Below are 24,338 nucleotides of genomic sequence, written 5' to 3' on the forward strand. Positions count from 1 at the left end.
TTAATACCTAGGTGATGGGCTGACAGTGCAGAAAACCACCATGGCATACATTTACCTATGTAAGTAACCTGCACATGCATACTAGAACTAAAGTGAAATAAAATATTTAAAAAGCACAACAAAACTAATAACTGAGGGTAGTCATTAAACAAACAAGATGTTAGTATTAAGATTTACAAAACACTGAAGCAAATGAAAATATCTACAAAGGCTCACCATTGGGCTGGTTCCTGGTTTTTCCCCTCGAAGCTTAAATATAATCCTTCTGCACTAGGTGCACTACATCCATATATTAGAGCCTGAAAATATATGGACAACTGATGTCCAGATACATATGAATTTTAATGTTATAATAATAAACTCTGAAAAATTACATTGCAGCATTTTTTGAGGGTCGTTTGCAGAAAACACATTTCAGTGGGAGGCTTTTGAGTTCTCTGTACTACCTGGTCACTGTGTCATTTCCTTTCTGTTTTCTTAGGTTTTTATGGGTCAGCTCCTTTTATATCTAAAAGATATAAAGAAGAAAGTGTGCAAAGTGGTACAATGTTATATTGAGGGTGCCATGAATTTTTTGAAGAGAAGGAACGTGGTCTTCAAAAGAAAGAATGCAGAAGTCCTATATAACGGCCCCTTGTCAATATTGAGAATGAGCTCAAATTTTATCATGATCCTTTGGTTTAGTATCATTTACACGGAAAATAAAAAGGGAAGAGAATCAGTTGGAACTGGGCTTTTCTGTAGCGTGAGAGAGAATTAGAGTTAGTTCAAAGGCAGGCTTTGGAATACAGAAATCTGATATGCCCTGCCTGCTATTTTGTAAGATACTGAAAGCTAGTATGATTATGTCAGAGTTTTAAGCCTGCTAGAATTTGTTCTGCAGATTTGTAGACCTCCACATTCATAAGATTTATAAATAAGCACTCTGGATTTGTGAGATGCTAATATCTGGGGCTGGGCTTGATCCTCTCTGCTTTTTTTTTTTTTTTCTCTTAGACTTCTCTCTAAAAGGGGCGAAGGCATCTTCTATGTGAAAATACAATTTCTTGAAAGTGGAGGGGGTGTCTTGAAATCCCTGTCTTAGATGTTTTGATAGCAAACAATTCTTGCACAAAGCACTCCAATGATGGAAGAAAAACCGCCTCTCATGCACTGTCATTCTTCTTTGATCTTTACCTCTTTTGCAGTGTAATCTCTAAATCAATTCCCTGAAGGTTTTGTGCTTTTCTCCTCTAATTGCCATTAGATAGGGCTGTGAATCCTCCTACTTCCTCAGTCTGCATAGTTTCTAACTCTTCTCTTTGACCAAAGTTATTCAGTAAAATTAAAGGGGATAGGAGGATCAAAGGCCATGTTTTTTCAGAATGATGTTGTCATTTTTGTGGGGTTCTTATCATTTTTAAATAGTGCAGGGCAGTGGGTAGGCAACTGCAGTGCTTCAGTATTCGCATGGAGCAGAGATCTCACCACCTCAACAGAACCACTTAAGGACATTTAAAAGCTTAGAAAGGCTGCAGCTTTCCTCACAAAAGGCAGCATCTGGCAACCTGATGAATACCACACTGCATGAGAAAACCCATGCTGCCCTTACAGTCTCCCACCTCCCTCTTTACCCCATGTATTAAACTCATGGTAACTCACAAGAAGCATTTAGTTTTAATTTGTCTTGTTTGACTTCATTACCTACTGCTATTTGTATGAATGCTTAATGAAAATTGGCAGTGGGCTTCCGGCTCAGAATCAGCACATGCTGCCCAGAAGATGGATCACGATACAGGGATTTACTATATGGCAGGCACTGTTCTTTTTTTTTGAGACAGAGTTTCGCTCTTGTTACCCAGGCTGGAGTGCAATGGTGCAATCTTGGCTCACCGCAACCTCTGCCTCCTGGGTTCAGGCAATTCTCCTGCCTCAGCCTCCCAAATAGCTGGGATTACAGGGACGTGCCACCATGCCCAGCTAATTTTTTTTTTTTTTTGTATTTTTAGTAGAGATGGGGTTTCACCATGTTGACCAGGATGGTCTCGATCTCTTGACCTCGTGATCCACCCGCCTCGGCCTCCCAAAGTGCTGGGATTACAGGCATGAGCCACCGTTCCCGGCCTGGCAGGCACTGTTCTAAGTGATTCGCTGATATTAGCTCATTTAGTCCTCACAACAACCATAGGCATGTAGGTTTATTTTAATCTCCATTGTACAGATAAGGACTCCAAGGCATAGAGAAAGTAAGTAAATTTCGCAAGACCAGCTTCAAAATTGGAGTTTGAACCATGAAGCTTGATTCCAGAATTCATGCTGTTAACTACATCAACATCAGAGAAAAGTAATAATCTGAAAGAAATGCTGAGCATTTCTTCTTTAAAGTCTTTAACTCTTATGTGAGATTAAATTACCATAAAACAGAGATGGTGGTTTTATTCCTAGGGTCCCTTTTGAAAGAAATAAGAGACAAGAAAAAGCTTGTCTTTATAGCCTAGTAGACTAGTTTCAGCCCAGACTCTAGTTTTACTAGTACATTAGATTTGTTACTAATTTCTCTGGGCCTTACTTGCTTGATCTGTGAGACAAGGATATGACTGTAACACCTACTCCTAAGGTTGCCATTGACATAAACCTATGTAATGCATTGTGCTAGGCGATGCATGTCAGCCATTATTGTTTTAAAACTGCCTTCAATCCTTTGTGGAAATAGAATAGTAACAGAAAATGAATCATCTGTGTATGAGGTCTATTAAGGTGATATTGTTTAATAGAAGGTAATCAGAGACATAAATTTTATTATACAAGGTAGGTCAATGGTCTGTCTGCCACCAGTGGACTAGTTTTCTGCAATATCTTTCTTAAACTTGTGACACAAGACCATTGTGAGTGAAATAGGTTTGTAGTGCAGTGTCAGGTATTGATTTCATTCTGGGGTGGGCCTGTGTTGTCCCCAGTTCTGAATTACAGCAGTGTATCACATCTGCTTGCACTGCTCCCAGTTTAGCTTCTGACTGCATAATAGTCATGGAGCTGGGATTTACTAATCTCTTCAAGTTAATTAGAAGTGGCAAATCAGCATAGTCATACAGAGGGACTTAAAGAGGAAAAATAAAAAAGATGGCGATGCTCCAAGGATGTGGGGACTCTCCCGGGTAGGAGTTGTCTGGTCAGCTGCTCCTCCTGAGGTCTGATGCCAGGGGAGAACATGGGAGTCCAAGTGGGGGTTGTGTCAGGAACTCCCTTCTCTTCTCACCCTCCCAACTTCCCTTCTTTAAGTGAAATTATCCAATTTCTACCTTCAAATTGAAAAGCTGTCCTTTGTTCTCTCTCTCACCACAGGAGTCCTAAAGACTATATATTCCAACTCAGCAAGTATTTCATAAAGCCTCCTTAGAAAATGATGGGGGTGGGAACCCCACTTGAGGAAACCCGTCCTTTATAGACAGCATCCCAGGTGGCACTTTATGGGTTAAACTTGTGTTGCAGAGAAAGGGTATCAAGTGGCTTTCCAGGAGTTAACTCCCATTTAAAGAGTACCGTCTCTAAAAGATGAGCCAAATGTCCATTAGTTTACACTGCTTTCTATGAAAGGAACAACTCAGTGTGTGAGTTTGCTTCTGTCTTAGTGTCTATCATCTATACAATGGATTATCAGGCTGAAGACTGTCAATCTTGGTTAATAAAAACCCTAGAACACGACAAAGATCCCTTTTACTATAGATGTATTTTATGATATCCCTCACTTTATTATGCCACATAAATCAAAAGGGAAGCATTTATCTCATTCGGAAGCACCTCTTCTCTCCCTGTGTCCTCGCCCCTCCCCCTCCCCGTGCCAGTTCCCAATCCCTCAAAGATGCTTTGTGCAAGAAAGTGCAAGTTTCCCGTTCTGGCTTTATTTTTGTTCCCTTTTGCTCTCCTGCTGGCTCCCCACCAAACCAAGCTAGCAAAGCAATGGCCCCGGTTCCCCCCCAGCGCCTGACCTGCCTTTACTGGGAGGAGAGCGGGAGAGGGAGCGCGCATTCCGGAGCAGGCTGCTTTGACTCCGACCACAGGCTGTTTTGTGCAGGCTGTCCCTCTCCTTCAAAACCGTGCATCCCCTCCCCGAAGCAGCAGGCAGTGTGCCTCCATTCAGCCACATTTGGTATGCATGAGCACGGCTGCATAGAGAGGGAGGTGGCTTTCTTAAAAAGGTTCAGGAGCTCAGGCAAGGCTACTTGACTAGTCTTCCAAGTTCCAGGAAGCCTCTGCCCTAATGGAATTTGCAGGTGTGGAGATGACCATGGGATGCCAGAGCCGTGGGGGACCGTTTATTTTCTAGGCACTGCTCAGGTTTGCAGTTTCTTGTTTTCCCGGTGGAATTTGGAAGGGGTCATGAATCAGGCTGATGCTCCTCGACCCCTAAACTGGACCATCCGGAAGCTGTGCCACGCAGCCTTTCTTCCATCTGTCAGACTTCTGAAGGTACTGTAACTTGCAGCTTTGAATGGTGCGAATTATGCGTTTCAGGTTTAAATACCCAACTTGGGGACTTGGGCTGGGACGTACCTTTGGGGGAGCAGAAATGCATACAGTACTGGCTCTGTGGCCAGCGGCTGGAGAGGTTCTCAGTGCTTCTCCCCTCCCCCCACGCCCCCCACCCACGTTCCCTGGTGTCAGAGACAAGAGGCTGGTGCAAACCACACTCGAGAAGGAGGTTTTGGTCTCAGAGAATAGGCTACCTGGTGCTCCCCCCACCCCTTTTAACCATTTCTAAACCAGAATTAATTAACTTCATTGGGCGGGTGGGAATAGTAATGGGAGTGAAATCCCTTACTCCCCTGTGTTTGGCTCCTGAGATTTTTTTTTTTTCCTCTCTCTCCCTGGGGAAGCCCTTCGACCCACTTTCCCTTTAATGGAACCTGAGAGAACAAAGGATTCTCCTCATTAGTTTAAAAGCTTTGTGTAGTTAGGTGGCCAGTCAGGTGAAGACAAAGACTGAGCCTCCTCAGATAGTGACTTTTTTGGTGGCCTTGTTTTTAGAAAAGGCATAAAAATGTGAGTCCCTGGGTGGAATCAGTAGTGAGAAAGTGTTATTAAACATATATTGAATGTCAGCTCTCGCTCTAGCTGTGAGTCACACAAAAGAAAGGTACTACACCTGAGCAGCAATTGCTACCGTGTGTCTGCAGCGCTTCTCTTTCCAGAAGCAAATACATTCAAGATACTGAAAAAGTCCATACAACTCTGTGCTAATCCATCTTCGCAATCTGTCTTGTAGGGGGAGGAAACACAAATTAGATTTAAAGGTGCAGGAAACGAGTAGTTTTGCCTAATAAATAGAAGGTGGTAACACTTAATTGAGAAAGGTATATATCTCTGCTGTTCTACATCCATTTCAAGTTAAAAAAGGCAAAGTTCTTAATTCTCTTTTCCTTAGTATTTATGTTCTTTTGTTTTAATTACCACTGAGCATTGAGTCCAGTAGACTACAATGGAGAATTGATGAATTAGCCCTGAATACACAACACTTGCGGAATTTTGTTCTGAGGCTGTGCTCTGCTTAGGTTGGGTTTGATGTGGACATTGAGTTTCTTACAGCTAAGTGGTGCCTCACAGCACAGTATTACCCCTTGCCTGAGTTTTCCTTATCTTGTTAAACACCAACTGGTATTAACTTTCAACAAAGGCTGCCCCAAGTGCTGTTCAAACTCCCATCATATGGTTGTCATGGCGATGGCTTGCTTCCCTAGGGTCTATTTAGGAGGAAAGGCAGGTTTGGGCATGGGTAGTAGAAGAGATGCTTCCTTGGATATGTGTGTTTTTGCTGTATTGGAACAACATGTGTGATAGGGCAAGAAAAAGAATGAGGCCAGAGAATTAACAAATCAGTGTACATTTTCTCCAGAATTGCCAGTGAATCAAGAGTCAGGCAAAGAATGAACATATCTAAGTCTCACTGAAAAAAAATTAACTCCTGTAATTCCATGTGCAGTGAGAAATATTTTTTTCAGTTAAAGTCATGCACCGGCTTTAACCCAAAATAACGCTTTTCAATTCTTCTTGACAGATTTGTGACTATCATTCTCAATATATTATTAATTAATCTTCTAGTTTTTTAAAATGGAGAATATTATTCATTTACTAGTCAAATAACCAGCAGAGAAGTACCTACCTGAGGTACTTCTTTTAGGAGAAGTGCTGTCTTTTTAAGAGAGCTCTATCATCTTTTTTAACTGAACGTACTGTCCATGCTTTCTGTCAGGAGACACTCTTAATGCTACAGCAATACTTTCATTGACATTCAGTTCAATGTCACCATCCTTAATTAAAGTGATGCTTTGTAATAATTTATTGAATAATGTGCATTACTGTGTATCCTTTCCATTTTTTTTCAATATCTGAAAGACAGGATGGAACCTTACTAGAGAACTTTTTTCCCAAATAGCATCTGTATTTTTGAAAGTTGATAGCTATCTTATAACACTTCAGATATTAAGGACATTTCAAACTCTTAAAAAAAAAATAAAGTACTACCAAATTATTTTGGCACTACTTAGAAATAAAACTGCTTTGGTATATGACCAATTGTGCGCTCTCTGGCTATGAATACTATGTAATTTTTTCCTCTAGACTGTGTGTGTTCTGTGTTTACTTTGGTAGTATGCATGTATTCTTGCCCTAGTTTTAAAATGTAAGTTCATGAGTAATAATTGGCATTTTTTGGTAAATGCTCTTCCTGGCTAAATCTAGAAATGAAATATTTAATAACTATTTCTTATGTCCCTTCCTTTCTTTCTGCTCCTTCCCTTCTGCTCCCTTCTTTCTCTTGCTCCATCTCCCTCCATACTACCACCACTATGTTAATTTGATGGATAGATTATCTGGAAATCTAGTAGATTATTGAAATCTTAAGGTAACAAACCCAATTCTCCTATTGAACAGGTAATTTTTATTCTTCTTCCAAGCATTGTTCTAATATGACCTGCCCTCTCTCATTGCCCCTACCTGTCAGTAAATGCTGTGTAGGTCCTGATGGCTTGATTAGATTTAGCTAAACTCTTATCAGTCACCATTTCTGACAGACTGGGCCCAAGCCAATCTCCCTTCCTATTCTTTTCCTTGAAAATGTGTGTTTCTTTGCTAACTTACTTTGGTACCATCTTATTATTTAGAAATGGCTTCGTAATCCTATTTCCTTATTTCCTATTTTCTAATAGAAACAGGATACTAAAGAATTAGAAGGGGAAGGGCAGCATCTGAAGGATGAGTTAAACCCAATGAGCATTGGAATATACTTATTATTTCTCCTGAAAACATCTCATTTGTTGTTTTGTCCATCTCAGAGCAAATTTTGAACATACCAACAAACTCACATTTTGAATTTGGGGTTGCATTTGGAAATAACACTTAGAAATGAGTTTCTGGACAGGCACGCAGTAATGATAGCCAAAAGACAGAGCCTGTTTTCAAATGGGTAAATTTCAAATGGGACCCTTTCCAAATCATTTCTCTTCTGTTGTTGTTTGCTTTATTCTTACGTGTTTCAAGATTGTGTCTTACTATTAATCACAAAAATAATCAAGTTTATTTCAGTGACAGAATGTTCTTAGCATATTTCATACTCATTATCAGGTCTATCTTTGCCATTGTTTTATTTGGAAGCTTTTATTTCGGTAACATGTTGAATTTGAAGATTATTTTTAGGGCAGAGAGCTTTCCGTGTATTGAAGTCTTGGCGAACTTACTGAAGGGAATGGTTCTGAAAAGTGGGTTGCATTGGGGGAAAGGGAAGCACTGTATTTGTAACAGATTTTGGAAAGACATTTAAGTCAATATGTTAATGAAGACCAAATGATTAGTATCATTTTTAAGGTTTTCAAATTTTTGCATTGAGAAATCATATGATTTTGCTTAAACAATGTCGGAAATAGAATAAAGAAATTATATTCTGGGCCAGGCGCAGTGGCTCACACTTGTAATCCCAGCACTTTGGGTGGCTGAGGTGGGCAGATCACGAGATCAGGAGCTTGAGATGATGCTGGCCAACATGGTGGAAAACCCATCTCTACTAAAAATACAAAAATTAGTTGGGCACGGTGGCAGGCACTTCTAGTCTCAGCTACTTGGGAGGCTGAGGCAGGAGAATTGCTTGAACCCAGGATGTGGAGGTTGCAGTGAGCCAAGATTGTGCCACTGCACTCCAGCCTGGCCATACAGTGAGACTCTGTCTCAAAAAAAAAAAAAAAAAAAAAGAAAGAAAAGAAAGAAAAACTATATTCTGGAAAAACCTTAAACACTAGGTCCTAATTCCACTATGTTCCTAACCAGCTGTGTGAACTTGGGCAAATTACCTAATCTTTCTGTAATGTGGTGCCCTCTTTAAAATGAAGGGTTTGGATTTGACTGAACTTACATCCGTTATCCTCATTCTGAATGAATGAGGAAATGCTGGAGCCTGTTTTGCTTCTTGGGCATTAAAAAACATTGTCTATTTGGACTGAAAGAATTGAATATTAAAATAGAAGAAGGAATGGATAGAGCAAACGACAGTGTTTGATATTAGGTTGGTGCAAAAGTAATCATATTAGGTTGGTGCAAAAGTTCTTTAATGGCAAAAACCACAACTACATTTGCGCCAACCTAATAGAAGGCCTTGTCTGCTAAGCTACAGCGTTTGACCATTAGTCTGAAACTAGGGGGAAGGAGAAGGCAAGTAAAAGAATTTTTGCAGCGAGGTGACCACCGGATTTGGGCATTATGTAGTTGCTCTGGCTATAGTGTCTAGAATGGGTGGGATGATACAACCGGAAGCTGAAACATTAGATTAGAGGCCCGGGGAATTGATAACCTGGTTAAGGCAAAAGTAATGAAGGTAAAATAAACAGGCTCTTGTTAAATGGATTAGTTGTGTTAGAGAGAGGAATCTAGAATAACTTCTGAGTTTCTATCTTTGCTGTCAGGTTGGGTGGTTGTCCCAGTATCTAAGAATTAAGATCCCGAGAAGGAAGTACAGTGATTCTCTCTTTGTAGTTCCTCTTTCCTGGGCTAGAAAGGGTATTTCAGTTATTGACTCTAGTAGGACAAAGAATATTGTTCGCTCATCTCAATAATGAGGATGAGCCCCCATTGAGTGTTCAATAGCAGAATTCTTTGAAGTAAATAATATTCAATCAGTAATATCACTGTATTTTTGTTGTATACCCTGCCTTCTGATAAAACTCTGCAGAATTTTACATAGTAAATTCTTTAAAAAAAATTTTTTTGGGGAATCTAGTCAAAAACCCAAACTGTTGTTTTATTTTTTTATCCTTTCTCTTTTTGATAAGAAGTATTATTTAAAGTAAACTAGGTAACACAAGGGAATTAATTGAAAGAGCAATGATCAAGTTAGGCTGTCAGATAAGCACAAATTCTGCCCAGGTGCTAATGTTTTATGCTTCTATAATTCCATATAATGGTAACCAATGTTTATTCTATTGTTCCTGAAGCAAAGCAAGATCCAAATAACCAAATGTCTTTGGTCTGTCTTCAATAGTTGATTTCAGGCATTCCGGGAACTGACTTCCCTCTGGTGTTCTCAAACTCTTCAAGAAACAATTACATTGAAATTTGTTTCAATTTTTGTTTTAAATTTATGACCTTTAAGTTGTCCCATTCACATGGAATTCTGAATCTTTGCAAAGGAGGTAGAATAATGTCAAAAAACCGAAAATTTGCTTAGCCAGGACGTGGTGCTCCTGAGCCACATACTAGGGAGCAGCAATTAAGTTTCCACTGCAAGAGAGGAAACACACACCCATTATGTCTAGGTGAATATATTGGCAAATCCTGGCAAGCGAGGTCAGGAAATTTGTAATGGACGAATTCCACTAAGTGCCTTGAAGATCAGAAACTTGAAGAATAAACTGCTTTTAGCAAAACATGGTGTATGGTTACGCAGAATTTTAATGGCTACAAATAAAATAAACCTCGGCGTTTCCATCTTGGCCTGCCAGCCTTGGATTCCCTTAAGAAAAAAAGTGAGAAAGAAAAGAATAAAAGAAAATGGGACCAAACTAAAACCCAGGAGAGAGGGAAAATTGCATATCAAATGGTGGCTTCGACTCAGGTTGCTGAATAGTGAACCATGTGACTTGCCTTTTTGTGAAATGTTCCTTAGGCAGCCTAAGGGAAATTCCTGAGGCAACAAGAAGCCCTCCTGTCTCTCGGGAAAGTTCTGTCTGCTGATGTCCTGTCTTGTGGAGGCAAGAATGAAAATGTGTGGTCACTGGGGAGTGAGGGAGGAAATGGCTGGGGCATCCAAGTCCTGGGGCCACTGCACTCTGGGATGCTTGGAGGCACAGTAACGCCCCTGGCAAGGTCTGTCTCAAGGGAAAGGGCCCTGCTGTCCTGGCAGATGACTTCCTGCAGGAAGCCAGGACATTGCCTACCCAGCAGCAGTTCCATACCCTGCCCTCTGCTCCTTTGCTGGTGTAACCTCAACTGGCTCCAAGTTAATTTTCAGATCATATTTTTTCTCCCTTTCCATTATCTAGCATGAGAAAGAGTTTTACAGGCTGTGACCAACAAAATTATTCAACAAATGTTTAATGAATCAACAAACAAATGAACAAACACATGAAAGATACATGAAATCCCAAGAATGCTTAGAACCACTTGGGGAGCTTGTGAGAAAAGCAAACAGTCACCAGCCCACTCCTGGAGGTGTTGACTGAGTAGGTAGGTGGTGGGTTCAGGAATTTGCATTTTCATAGTTCTGCCAGTGATTCTGAAGTCCAGAGCTTTTGGAAGGACCATTGAAAAAAGCCGCCATAGATTCAGCTGAGTAGGAGGGAAACTTAATTCAGAGGTCTCTCAGATGGTAATATCTGGGCAGAACAGATTTTATGTTAGTCTACAGTAGGAGCAAAAGGTTTTAATTAAACAGTTCATAGGCTTTCAAAATGTAATCATGAAAGATCATTTATAGAAAGAGAAGTGAATTGAGTCCAGCTGCCCTGCTCTGGGTTATAGATGATATAATCTGAAGAAGTGTTTCTCCCTGTTTCTTTTTATTTTCTGTTTGTTTATATGATCGTTTCTCTGTATTTTTTTCATGAACATTTTCAGTCACATGATGTGGAATGTCAGAATTTTCTATGCTGCTGAACTTATATGGAGTTAGGGTTGTGAACCGGAGCTCCTAAAGATAGTATTCTTGGACAAGATTCCCGAGCATCCTGCATATGCCCTCTTTCTTTATTCCCTTATAATGAATGTCCCTTGGGCTTACAGTGGTCACTCAAGGGCATGTCCTTTAGATTCTAAGGTAGGTGGTAGGACCAAGTGAGAAGTGGCCAGTTCACTTGGTGGCCAAGGCCGAAGCAATCATAATGGATGCCCATAATTCTAGACTCCCCGACCCACCACTTCCACCCCACAACCTTCACAAACTAACCAGTGATTCTGGACAGAAAGGAGAAGGAAGACAGCGTTTAGGGCTTTCATTTGGAAAAGCATAATTACATTTACAGTTAATTTTATATTTGGAAATTTTTAAAAGCTGCTTAATATTAAATATGTAATATGAAAAAAGAGTGAACACAATTTTCTTGGCTCTTGAACATGCGGCAAAGATACAGTGCTCTGCGATGGGATGGTTCAGGTATAACAGAATCTCTAGGAAGGACGCACTTAATTTTTATGTTTATCACACAGATTTGTGTTTAACAGCCTTTGGGAATTCTGATCTAACCACTGGCTCTTTTCTGTTTCATTTTCAGAGGGATATGCATAGGAGTTGCAGTTTAGGGATGGCATTGATCAGTTTTATTTCTTTTTCCCCAAATGAGTAAAAATTCTTCATGGTTTAATGCATAGGTAGACAGACAGTCGATTGATCAGTAAGTAGGTAGGTAAGTAGATAGGTAGGTAGATAGAAAATATAGAAGACCTATAAGGAAGGCAGGAAGGATTCTGTTTATAAATCTATTTATGGCAACATTTTACTATTGAATTGTCTTACATGAAGAAAGTTTCATCAAACACAACGAGTCCTTGAAGGAGTGTTTCTCAAAGTGTGGTCCAAGGCTGTCTACGATAGAGTCAGATGACAGTGATGCCGCATAGACTAAGTTAAATCTCTGGGAGGTCCTCGCAAACCTGCATTTTACAAATACCCCAGCTGAATGTTACGCACATAACATTTGGGAATCTCCTCTTCTAAAGTGGAATCCTTTGGTAAAGAGATGTTGATCATTAAAATTATCCCTCTGGCATGACCAGGCCTCAGTATCTGATTTTTATTGTTAAAAATTGAGCACTAAGTGTCTCTATAGAGGCTGAAAATGTATCCATATCTTTAAAGTTCTCATGCTCACAGAGCATTGAATGACTTTTATAATTTTTTTAAGGGATGTATCAGGAAACCTAATTTAGATACCAAAAATATGTAGTCGATTGGTAGTATTCTGGATTCAAAGAAAATATGGCACATTAGCTTCATTCTTGTTTACTTTAGGAGGCTATGCACTTTCATGATTAGAATCGGAAAAACTTTGCAGCAGAGAAAGAAGATTAAGTCTAACTTCTGCCCCAGTCAAGTGGCCGTTGCTAAATCAAGCAAGCTCCCTCTCATCTGCTCCTTTTCCTCTATACTTTCTCCCAACTTCTAGGATCACCCAAACTGGAAAACCTGAGTTTATGCCTTTTGCCTTGTTTTCTCCCATCCTTATGTAATTAGCCAATCAGTTCTGCCAGCTTTCCTCATAAATATATCTCTGTTCCACCCCCTTCTGTCTATTCCTAGTTCCCAAAATCAGTCTCTCTTTTCCTTGGGCCCAAAATACTACAGCCTCCAGTGTTGTCTACTTCAAATCCATCCTTCCCACAACCACCAGAATGGTCCATTTAAAATGCAAGTAAGACCAGGATGCTGCTGTGTTTGACGTTCTTCAGTGATTCCTCATCTCTTGCAGAATAAAACCTAAGATCTTTGGCATGGAATACGACAACCAAAGTGATCTGGCCTCTGCCTACTTTGCTGCCTTCTTATTTTTTTTTTTACCCTCCTCAAATCATGGAATTCTGTATAGCTGGGCTTTTTGCACAACTTATTTCTACCACCTAAAATACCTGCACCAGACCTTCTCCTAGCTAACTCCTGCCCATATTTTAATGCTCAACGCAGGTGAGTAGGATGAGTTCTGAAACATTTTCCTGAATTCTCTAAGCTAGATAATGCTCTCCTCTCCTGCATGTCCATAAATGTCAATGGGTATTTCTAGCTTTACTTTTAGCATGTTGTAGTATTATTAGCTCTTCCAACTCATTATGAAAATCTTCTTGAAGTTGAGAATCATATCTTGTTCAATTTGGTATGTGTAGCATCTAGCAGAGAGCCTAGGATATCTTTCTTGGATGCTAGATGAATTAGATTTGAATAGGTAAATAGTGGAGAAAATGAGTAACTGTGCTTTAGATTCAGGGTTCTGAAGCTATTACTTAGAGTAATCAAATGGTATTATAGGGTCTTCGTATTTGTGTGTGTATGTGTGTGTGTATGTGTGATTAAAAGAAAACTTCCAGCTTGAGATGATTTATATTTCATAGATTCTCCAAGTTGGAAGATTAGTTAGGGAGTTGAACTAATACTTAGTACCCAGTGAAAGTGATAGAGAATAAAATACATACTCAAGGAAGGATCTATGTAGGTAGCACCAGATATCTGGTAATATGCTTTGATAATATGCACTGAAAGAGAAAGTGAGAGGTAAAAATTACCTCATCTATTGATCATGTTAGAGAAAAGGCATTTCTTAATTTGGTAATCTAACATACTTTAATATATTTCCTTTAACAATGTTGTTGACTGAGTTACACTGTAAAATAGATAAAATACTCTTAGAAGAAAAACTGTATTGTTAAACTTGGTGGGGCCCCCCTTGCTCTATCCTCTCAATATGCCTTTGGAAAATGTCTAGCAATAACTGTAGGCACTACCCAATTGAAATATTTTGGTGTTTCCATTTAAAGGTAAATGTGACTTAGGATTTATTTTTCTCTTAGTCATAGATTATTTTACTGTATCATGGATCGTGGATCAAAGTCAAATAGAAATCTTAGTTTATTAGGTTCCTTCAGGGAAAAATAAAGTCAAAATAACTTTCTTATAGGAGAGATCAGAATTATTAGAAAATTGTGCTACTGCTTGTTGGTTATGATCAACAATACATGTGGCTGGAAAGAAGGTAAATAACTATTTGCTGGGATAATCTTGCTAGAAGAAAATACTGGAAAGAATGAGGTATAATCTAGGCTTCCATGAAAAACATTTGCTTTATTGTGCTAGTCCACAAATAAATGATGACTTGAACATTTAGGATCTGGCAGATAAATTTGCAGAGTTGTTGAAAGCTTTGGGCTAGCCTGATGCTGTTTCGTTAAAACAGGATTTCTCAGCCTCAACTCTATTGACATTTGGGGCTGAATAAGTCTTTGTCATGGGGGACATCTGTCTTGTGCATTGTAAGGCATTTATTGGTATCTTAGGTTTTTATTAAAACATAGCAGGAGCAAACACCCATCCCCACTGTGAAAACCAAAATATCTCCAGATACTGCCAAATATCATTTGGTGAGGGGGCAAAATCACCCCCTGTTGACAATACTGTTTAAACATTTCCCCTTGAAAATAGATATTTTTAGGGGCGGATAGGTAGTTGATTTTGATGGAGTCCCAAGAGATAGTTCCTAGTGATAGGAAGGGAATGCCTTAACTTTAGACACACTATCTTTTTCACTTTACAGGAGATTGAAGTTTAGCTTACATTTGGGAAATTAACTGCTCAAGTTTTATTCACTAAACACAGAAAGACTAGGAAATTATTTTTCATCTTATTTTCAATCATCTCTTGTAAGAAAATTGAATATAGCCAATTTGTCTGAAAGTGTTTGCATGTTCCATATATGTTGTTTTGTGAATCAAAAGCAGAGCATATTTTTCAGTTTGATTGATGGTATCAAGTGAAATGTTTGATTTCACCATTATTTTGTTCTGCAGTAACTTCTACTTAGAACTGTGTAAGAACAATGCAATATAAATTTCATTTCAATGAAGAGATGAAGAAAACGTTTCACTTAGGACAAATTTTTTGCATGACATTAGCTCATGTGAGCAAACATTTTGAGCTAAAATCTAGTGATTTTTATGAGCAAGCTATATAATTTAATTTAAAGATGAGTATAACTATAGCTAATTTCAATCATTAATTTCAGCATGATCAAATGGACAAAAAAAAACCCCTGGATTTCAGCTTTTAATTAAATCTGCATTAATTAATATCTAATTGAGTTACTGAGAATAAATAGTTTTATCTTTCAACACTTCAGCTTTCTCATCTATCTAATGAGATAGTAGGATTAGATCAGCATAGGCAAAGTTTGCATAAAAAGCCAGATCATAAATGGTTTAGGCTTTGGAGTCATACACTGTCTGTTGCAACTGCCCATCTAGTCTATTGCAACCATGCTATGGGTCATGCAGCCTCCACTGTCATACCCAATTCATATTAAATTGGAGCATGAAAGCAGCTACAGACAATACACAATAAAAGAGTGTAGCTGTTTTCTAATAAAGCTTATTTACGGACACTGAAAATTAATTACATGTAATTGTCACATGTCATAGAATATTCTCATTTTCATTGCTTTCAACCATTCTAAAATATAAGAACAATTTTTAGCTTAACAGCTGTGCACAGCAGAGGCAGGTGATACTTGGCCTGTGGTCCACAGTTCGCCAACTATGAGATGATCCTCAAAGTCCTTTCCAGCCTTAACATTCTTGAATTTACATAGGAATGATGGAAAAGCCACTGGATGCTTTTATTTGTCTTAAAACTGCTTCAGTGTCTGAGGGAAATTAGACTAAACCATTTGTGCTTATTGGGGAGCAGTGTATGGTGGGCTCACTGTCTTATGAGGGATAGGAGAATACCTGTTGTCCCTCTAAAAAATCGATGCAGTCTCAGTTCTTCAAAAGATGTAATTATTCACTATATAAATATATATTTCAATGTACAAGGACTGAAGATGAAATGATAATAAAAGCTCAACATTTCAAAGGTCCTTTTTCAATTTGCAGGGTACTTTACATCAAATGAAAAGAGCTTCATAGCAACGTTGTGAACAAAAGTGGTGGGTTCAGTTACTCCCCTTTATAGCTGAAAAGATTCTGGTCCATATAGGTTAAGCCGTATATGAAAGCACTTTTCTAATTCCAAACTCCTTCCCTGCACTCCTCTGCATCTTGTATTTGCCCCTATTAGTTTCTCTCTTCATCTGAGATCCAGCTAGATTATAGATTATGGATTATATCATGCATTTAATAACAGACATTGGTAGATTGCCTACGTACTTGACTACAAAAAGAATGAAATGGCAAATTCTCAAAATTATTATTGACAAGACAGAAAACTTTTCTGAGTCTTAGTGTCTTTCATTATAAATTGAAATAGGAAAAATACTGTTTTGCATTATTCATAAATTAGCATGTTTGTGTTTGCATAGATTATAGTCGGTATGCAGTTCATATTAATTCTGTTCCTTTCAACCTAATAAAACAACGGTGCAATGCAAATTAACAGAATTCAATGTATCTTTAGTAATAAATTAGACTCAGAGAATGCATGTTATCTATGTGCAGCTGCTTTCGCTTTGGAGTTATTGTAGATTTTACAAGTCAGGATTCTCCAGAAAAAACAGAAGCAGTATAATGTGTATATATATTGAAAGATTATTTTAAGGAATTGGCTTATGCAGTTGTGGAGACTTGACAAGTCCAAAAGCTGATGAGGAAGGCCAGCAGACTGAAGACTCAGGAGAGAATTGCAGCTTAAGTCTGCTGTAGAGCCAGAAAATTTTAGCTCAAGTCTGCTGTAGAACCAGGAACAGCTGATGATAAAATCTGAAGGCAGTCTGCTGGCTTCCTTCTTGCTTGGAGGAGGTGAGCCTTTTGTTCTATTCAGGCCTTCAGCTTATTAGATGAGGCCCACCCACATAATGGAGAGTAATCTGCTTTACTCAGTGTCTGCCAATTTAAATGTAAACCTTATCCAAAAATACCCACCTAGAAACACTCAGAATAATGTTTGACCAAATCTCTGGGCACCAACAGCCCAGAGAAGTTGCCATATAACATTAACCATCACGTAGATAATTGTTAATCAACTCATGATAACTTAAATAAAAATTTTCCTCTGAAGTTAACCTCTAAAATACCAATGACTGAAATGAAGTACAGCCACAGAGACCCAGACTTCTCTGTTACGGGGCTCTAGAGTTTCTCATTTCTGCCTTTCTTGGCCCATCTACTTTGTACTTTTCTTTGTAAATTAGCTTCGTCTATTATTCTGTATTCTGCTAACCCTTGGTATAGTGCCCAGTTCCTTGTAATCTCAAAGTTGCCGTCCTTCTGATTCCTCAATTTATCTCTCTCCTTCTCCTATGGAAAAATCTCATTAACTAAGGTTTGGCGAGTTGTCTACCCTTATTTAGTTCTGGTCAGAGAAATAGAGTCACAAGAGATAAAAATGGCCACCTAGACCCATTCATCTGCAGGTGACATTGGGGGAAGCAGCCTCTCTTAGCAAGGATGCAGGCACAGTGCTTCACTAACTCAATTAGCATGAACTTCCTACACACGTAATAGCTTAATGGTTCTGGAATCTACCCAGACCTAGAAGGCATGGCAAGCAATCCAAAACTATGATTTCACTCTGCAAGTGATAATAAACATTTTCTATACCTTTTGCTAATATATAATAAGAGGAAATAGAGTTCAACTGCAGAATCTGATTTTAGGTTACTATAAAAACAATATAATGAGTAAGAGGCTTAGAGTCTGGAAAAAGTAGTAGACTCTCCTCCACTGGAGAAACATATTGAAATCATGAAGAAATACTTTCAGAGTCTCACCCTGAGATGGCAGGGTGGGTTCAAATGTCCTCGTACATGCCTTCTTGAGTTGCTCCCATGGTTCATGGTTTCACCACTGACAAAAGGTTCCACAAGCTTTGTCAACTCTTCTGGCTGACTGAAATTGCAGCATCCCAAATTTATGTCCTTGCAAAAAAAAAGAAAATAGCACATTGTTTGGAAGTGATATCACAGTAAATATGGGTTAAAAAATTTTTATGATGCTTGAAAATTAACTATGCTTAAAGGAGTTCAGAATAAGAGATTATTAATGTTTCAACCAGAATATTCCTACTTTCATTGAACTTTTTCTGAAGGGCAATTGTTCATACAAATGTAACACAGTCAAATGAGTACTGTTTTTGTTTTTAAGTGTATAGCAATTCACACATCAAAACAGCAGTATAAAATTAACATTTCTCCCCCAATTGATTTACTCTTTACGTACTTATTCATTCTACAATCATCTATTGCTAGGTGTCAGAAACTGTGCTAGGTATTAGAAATTCAAAGATGAAAAGTACGGGCCTTTGATCAAAAGAAGCTAATATTGGAATTGAGGACACAGACAAAAAAATTGGAATAGCAATATAACTTGATATGTGTTTTCATATTGGCGAGCAGAGATAGAAACACCAAATGCAGTCTGGGAGGATAGGCAAGGTTTCCTTGAAATGGTAACTCTTGAGCTGAGTACTGTAGGAGGTACCAATGGGAAGAAGGGGCAGAAATAAATATTCTGGATTAAGTAGAGTGGTGCAGTATAAGCAAAGGTAAGGACACATCCTAGAGATTATAGCTCATGGTGGGAACTCCGTTGAAGGGGATGAAGTATAAATTAGAGGGGAGCATCGTGGGTGGAGTGGGCTGAAGAGAGTGGCATGCAGCATAGGGACTGCTTCTGTGCAGGGTTGGGGGTATATTTATAATTTATAGTGCTTTGACGTACAGCTCATACGTTTAACAGTCTGCCTAGTTTAGGTTGCTCAAGTTGAAGTGCAATGTGGCCACCTCCTCACCCTCTGCTTCAAAGCCCTGCAGACAGCACCATTGTCGCCAGCTGCGCAAATGCAGAGGCGAACCCAAATTCATTAGTCATTAAATGTGGGAATTGCTCAGACGTGGCAGGATGCTCTATTAAGAGGGTTACACTGTAGGAGGGATATTCACTTCTCTTTCCTTTTTTTTTTTTTTTGTGCCCCCTGGCAGACTCATTTTCCATATCCAAACAACTTTGCAAACTGTCACATTGTGGAGAAACATTTTATCCTGTTTTTATACATTTTAAAATGTCTTCATCCAGAATGATAACAGACTTAACACAATTGTAGTAAACAAGAGCTATGGCAAAAGTGTCTTTCTTTTGCCCTGGACAGCTATATAATGTTAGGCAAAGGGAATAATGAGCAGTGTTAGTCCATTTTCATTGCTGTAAAGGAATACCTGAGACTGGGTAATTCATAAAGAGAAGAGGTTTATTTTGGCTCATGGTCTGCTGGCTATACGGGAAGTGTGGGGTCAGCATCTGCTTCTGGTGGAGGCCTTGGGAAGCTTACAATCATGGCAGAAGATGAAGGGGAAGCAGGCCTGTCAAAGGCAAGAGAGGGAGCAAGAAAGGGAGGAGGTGCTGGGATCTTTAAACAATCAGATCTGTGAATGCAGAGCAAGAACTCATTACCATGGGAAGGGCACCAAGCCATTCACGAGGGATCTGTCCCCATTGCCAAAACATCTCCCACCCAGTCCCACTTCCAGCATTGGGGACCATATTTCACCGTAAGATTTGGAAGGAACAAATACACAAATCGTATCATGAACATTACTTTGCAGTTGTCAATAGTGGCGTAGCACTGAGCAAAAAAGGAAAGCATATGTTTTCAGATTTGTCCTGAATCAACACAAAGATGAATTCCAGGTATCAGCTCTTTACATCTAAACTGACTTTTCTAGTATAGACACCCTCCACCATCCTGTAAAAGCTGCTAACAGGTATCCTACTTAAGTGAACAGTGGAACATCATCAAGAAAACCTCCTTGAATTGATTATAACTTACATAGAGTAGAATTCTGTGAATTTTATCTATAAGCTCAATAATATTTTATAAACGAAATCACCTATGTGACCAGCACCCATATCAAGACATATTAATTGTCATCACCCTAGAAAGTTCTTTAGTGACCTTCCCACTTAATACCACAGCAATCACCACCACCCAAGGTAACCACTGTCAGACTTCCATCACTGCATTGAGTGTGTGTGTGTGTAAACGTATAATGTTCTGCATATTACACTGTTTTGACATCTTTAAAAGATATTTCTGGCTGTGAAGAAAATGCCCCTCGTAGGGCTAGCCATTTCTTAGAGATAGCAAGGTTTAGCCAGGAGCATGGCTTTGACATACAGACTAACAGTCCAGAGCTGTGCCTCCTCTATCTGGCCCTTACAACCCAGGACAGAAGGCCAGGTACCAGGCAACTAGGGAACACCTCGATAGCTTACAGCTCACCAAAACGATTCAGAATAGCCAGTCCTAACATAATTACCCTGCCTGCCTTGCCATTCCCTAGGAAACTCCAATAAAGGCTGAGGTCTAATCTGTCCTGTAGCTCCCGTCTTCTGCCTCTTAGCCACCATGGTGTTTTTCCCCATGTGACCCTACATGGCATTCAGTACCTCCTGACTCTAGGACTTGGGAAGATAATAATCTTTGTCTTCCTGGGTCTCTCCTGTGCCTTATATCATGGCCATACCTGATTGGCCATCCCATCAAAGTATACAAAACACACTCTATATTAGTTTTGCCTGTCTAGAACCATGTGTAAGTTAAGTCATGCAATATATACTCCTGTGTCTGGCTTCTTTGACTCAACAAGCTCCTAAGGTGTGTTCATTTTCTTTTTTCTATTATTTTGTGCATACGTAGTATGAATACGGCATAAGTGATTTATCTTTTTTCCTGTTAGTAGACATTTGAGTTATTTTCCATTTGGCTCTGAATAGAGCTAATATGAACATTCTTATGGACAAAGCACTCATTTGTCTTGTTATATACCTAGGAATAGAATTGCCAGATTATAGAGTAGGCATATGTTTGACCTTAGTAGAAACTGTCAGAATTTTTCAAAATGATTATACCATTTCATACTCCCTTTAACACAACATATAAGAGTTTCAGTGGTTGCACATTCTCACCAATTGGCACTTTCTTTTTTTTTCTTTTTTAGTTTTAGTCATTCCATATAGCTTTTTCTCATTGTGATTATAATTCACACTTTGCTAATGAGTAATGTGATATTAAATTTCTCGTACAAAAATATCTTTAAAAACAACAACAACAGCAGAAAACTCAATGGGTAAAATTGAGCAAAGAGAGGAAGAAAATGAACTTTTATGGCGTTCCTATTGTGGCTGGAGACTAAAATGCATGATTTATATCTTGTTATTTATTTCAGTAATGAAGTCTTCTTATCTCCAGTTTTCAGATGAAGAATTTGTGATCGAGACAGGTTGAATAAAGCAAAAACAGTTTAATGATACTAATTTCACTGTGGTGAAATTAGTTAATGCACGTAAAGTTCTGAGAATATTACCTAACACATGAGAAGCATTCGCTATGTTTTTGCTGTTTTTGCTACAAATTGTAAATAAATGCAAATTAGCTCATTGATTTAAAAAAAATCAGTCTAAAGTAAGCTATAGATTTAACTGTCTGAAGTTAACATCAAGGGATTTTACAAAATGTTGGCTGTGCCACTAGGGGTGTGTCTATATTAGTAGCAATGGTCACTTGCAAAGAGTTGCTAAATGAGGTGGGGTGTGGTGATTCACACCTGTAATCCTAGCTCTTTGGGAGACCGAGGCAGGTGGATCATTGAAGTCAGGAGTTCAGGACCAGCCTGGCCAACATGTTGAAGCACTGTCACTGCTTAAAAATACAAAATTAGCTGGGCATGGTGGTGCATGCCTGTAGTCCTAGCTACCCAGGAGGCTGAAGCAGGAGAATTGCTTTAACCCGGGAGGCAGAGGTTGCAGTGAGCCAAGATTGTGCCATTGTACTCCAGCCTGGGTGACAAAGTGAGACTCTGTCTCTAAATAAATAAATAAAAGAAAAAAAAATTGCTAAATGGGCCTTATTATCTGCTCCATTGTTTCACAGAGCTTGATTTTGCTGGAAGTACCCACATTTCAGAAAGAGGGCATGGTCTGTCATCAGCTGGGTTGGTGAATTCATGCCTTCCACCAAACGTCCCAGGTGCATGCTATGCATGAGATGCCATACTACATGCTGGAAATGAAAACTTGTATGTAGTTGTGGTTATTCTCCATGTAGTTATAGGAAGGAAAGATAGTCTTTGGGAGCGTGCTTTATCTCCCTATCCAACCACATGTCTTTAATCAGTTATATTTAGCCCCCTTTGAGTGGCTTTGATGCCTTACTGGGTCATTGTTCTACCACCTTTGTTCCAGGATTCTGTAGTCAGCAAGATTTTTTTTGTCTCCTCTAAATAACTGTTAAATATCACAGTGACACAATTTACCAATATTTAATATTAATTTTTCCTTGAACTTTGACTTCTAAAATCTCAGACTTGACTTGGCAGAGTTCTCAAATAATCATATTTTGACCTTAGCAGGTTGAGAGACTAGCTTTCACAGGATACCTAGGGAGTAGGAGAGCAGGTACTCATCACTTTGTTCTAAGGCTCCTCTTTCAATTTTTCCTTTTTATTTTTAACAACTTTCCTTTTATCAGTAAGAAAGCAGAGTAGGGGTATTGACTTTGGCTGTATGAGAATTCAAGGGGAAAAATAATACAAGTGTTTGAGACAGTTTTAAGCATTGCAATTCAGCATGTGATTCAGTCCCTAATAAAGGGACGGGCCTTTAAAAATGACTACATCGATTATCCACTTTATTTAATAAATCTTATGCCAAAAAGCATTCCAGATAGTGATGTCTTAAACTAAAAAGCAGCTTCTTTGATTAATTAAATTTCTTTATTATCCCTCCAAATTCTGTTCAAACACAAATATTGAAATAAGGTAAATATGTACTGGCTTATCAGGAAAGGACAAAGCATATGTAATGGACTCAGAACCAGAAGTCAACTCAATTCAATTAATATTTTTGAGCATGTCCCACGTTTCAGGCTCCATGTGTTCCGTTAGCAACACAAAGATGAAAATATCATAGTCTTTAGCCTAGGATCCAACCAACTAACGGGAGGAAATTGACATGAACAATTAATCATAATGTTTTCTAATACAAATGTAATAGAAGAACATACTAGATATTTAAGAAAACCTTGTGTGAAACAACTGATTTTGCTTGAGGAAGAAAGTTAACTATCAAAGGGATTGTATTTGAGTTGGGCAAATCTTAAAAGATTATTAAGCTTTTAATAGGGAAAGAAAGAGATAAAAGATATTCCAGGGAGAGGAAAGAGTATGTGCAGAAGCAGTGTGGTGTGAAGAAGCAGAACATGTTGGGTAATTTTAAGTTGATCAGGGGAGCTGAGTAAAATAGGCTTGAGGGAAAAGTAGGCAGTGTAGCATAAGCTAGGAAGAGAAACAGGAAGGGCCTCATGCACAATGCTTAGTAATTCGGACTTTTTTATTGTAAGGACGTTTTGAAATATTCCTAGGGGAAAAAGTGTTCAACAAATTTTTACTGAAATCAGCTGTGTGACAAAGTCTAAACTAGGAACTAGAAACACAGTAATAAATAAAAATTTATTCTCAGCCCTTAGAAATTGCAAGTGGAGCTAGACTAACGTAGAAACACAATGGTGATTCCAGGACAGGTGGTTTCAATGTCAGTGGAGTTAGAAGCAAGAAGGAAGGCTGTGTTTGCGCTGCATCTGAAAGAACACATTTTATTTACTACCAAAGTAATAGTGATTATGTCGCTGGCCAAAAATTAATGTATATATGTCATATCATTTCTGATTTTGCTTTGGTATGGAGAGGATGATTGAAATATATTTGAAAAGGAAAAAGCATGCTGGAAATCCACTTTTACAGATTTGGTGTTCAAAGCACAGAGTTATTCCTCTAAAAGGAAAGCTGGAATAGAGTTTTCATGTAATTGCTTCTTCTGAATGGACAAAGCCGTTGGACTTCATGGCCTTTACCAGTTTTGCTATCAATAATACAAGAGATGGATGCTTAAATGCAGCTTTCTCACAGGGGAAATGCTGTCACAGTAGCCAATGACCTAAATTGTCTTCAAACATCAAACTTTCTAAAGTGAAGAGGGCACATCTGCTCTTTGAATATTAAACTAGTCACTAAACTGGGTCAGAAGGCCTACAAAGAGTGCATTTATAGCGTAGAAAGTGATGTCTTGGGTGTTCATTAAAAACATTGAAGAAATTAAGTTTATTTCCTGTGCAAATTGCTTCTGATGGAAGATTTTTT

At 38.7% G+C, this 24,338-nt stretch overlaps 1 protein-coding gene across 16 annotated transcripts in view; it reads left to right on the forward strand.

Annotated features, from left to right (window-relative positions):
* TRPM3 (transient receptor potential cation channel subfamily M member 3) overlaps positions 1 to 24,338 on the forward strand; it is a 921,715-nt gene that overhangs the window by 328,638 nt on the left and 568,739 nt on the right. For 4 of the 16 annotated variants that reach the window (XM_032290719.1, XM_032290721.1, XM_032290702.1 and 1 more), the window contains exon 1: positions 3,112 to 4,446. The exons of 7 other annotated variants lie outside the window; for them this stretch is intronic. In XM_032290719.1, the coding sequence (XP_032146610.1) occupies positions 4,270 to 4,446 (177 nt within the window). In that variant the 5' untranslated portion in view covers positions 3,112 to 4,269. Of the gene's footprint in view, positions 1 to 3,111; positions 4,447 to 24,338 lie in introns of those variants that run through there. 5 more of the 16 variants (XM_032290705.1, XM_032290715.1, XM_032290708.1 and 2 more) reach the window with 2 other exon arrangements.

The sequence above is a fragment of the Sapajus apella genome, unplaced genomic scaffold (assembly GCF_009761245.1).
Source record: "Sapajus apella isolate SASKATOON/1434 unplaced genomic scaffold, GSC_monkey_1.0 scaffold24, whole genome shotgun sequence".
Classification (NCBI taxonomy): Eukaryota; Metazoa; Chordata; class Mammalia; order Primates; family Cebidae; genus Sapajus; species Sapajus apella.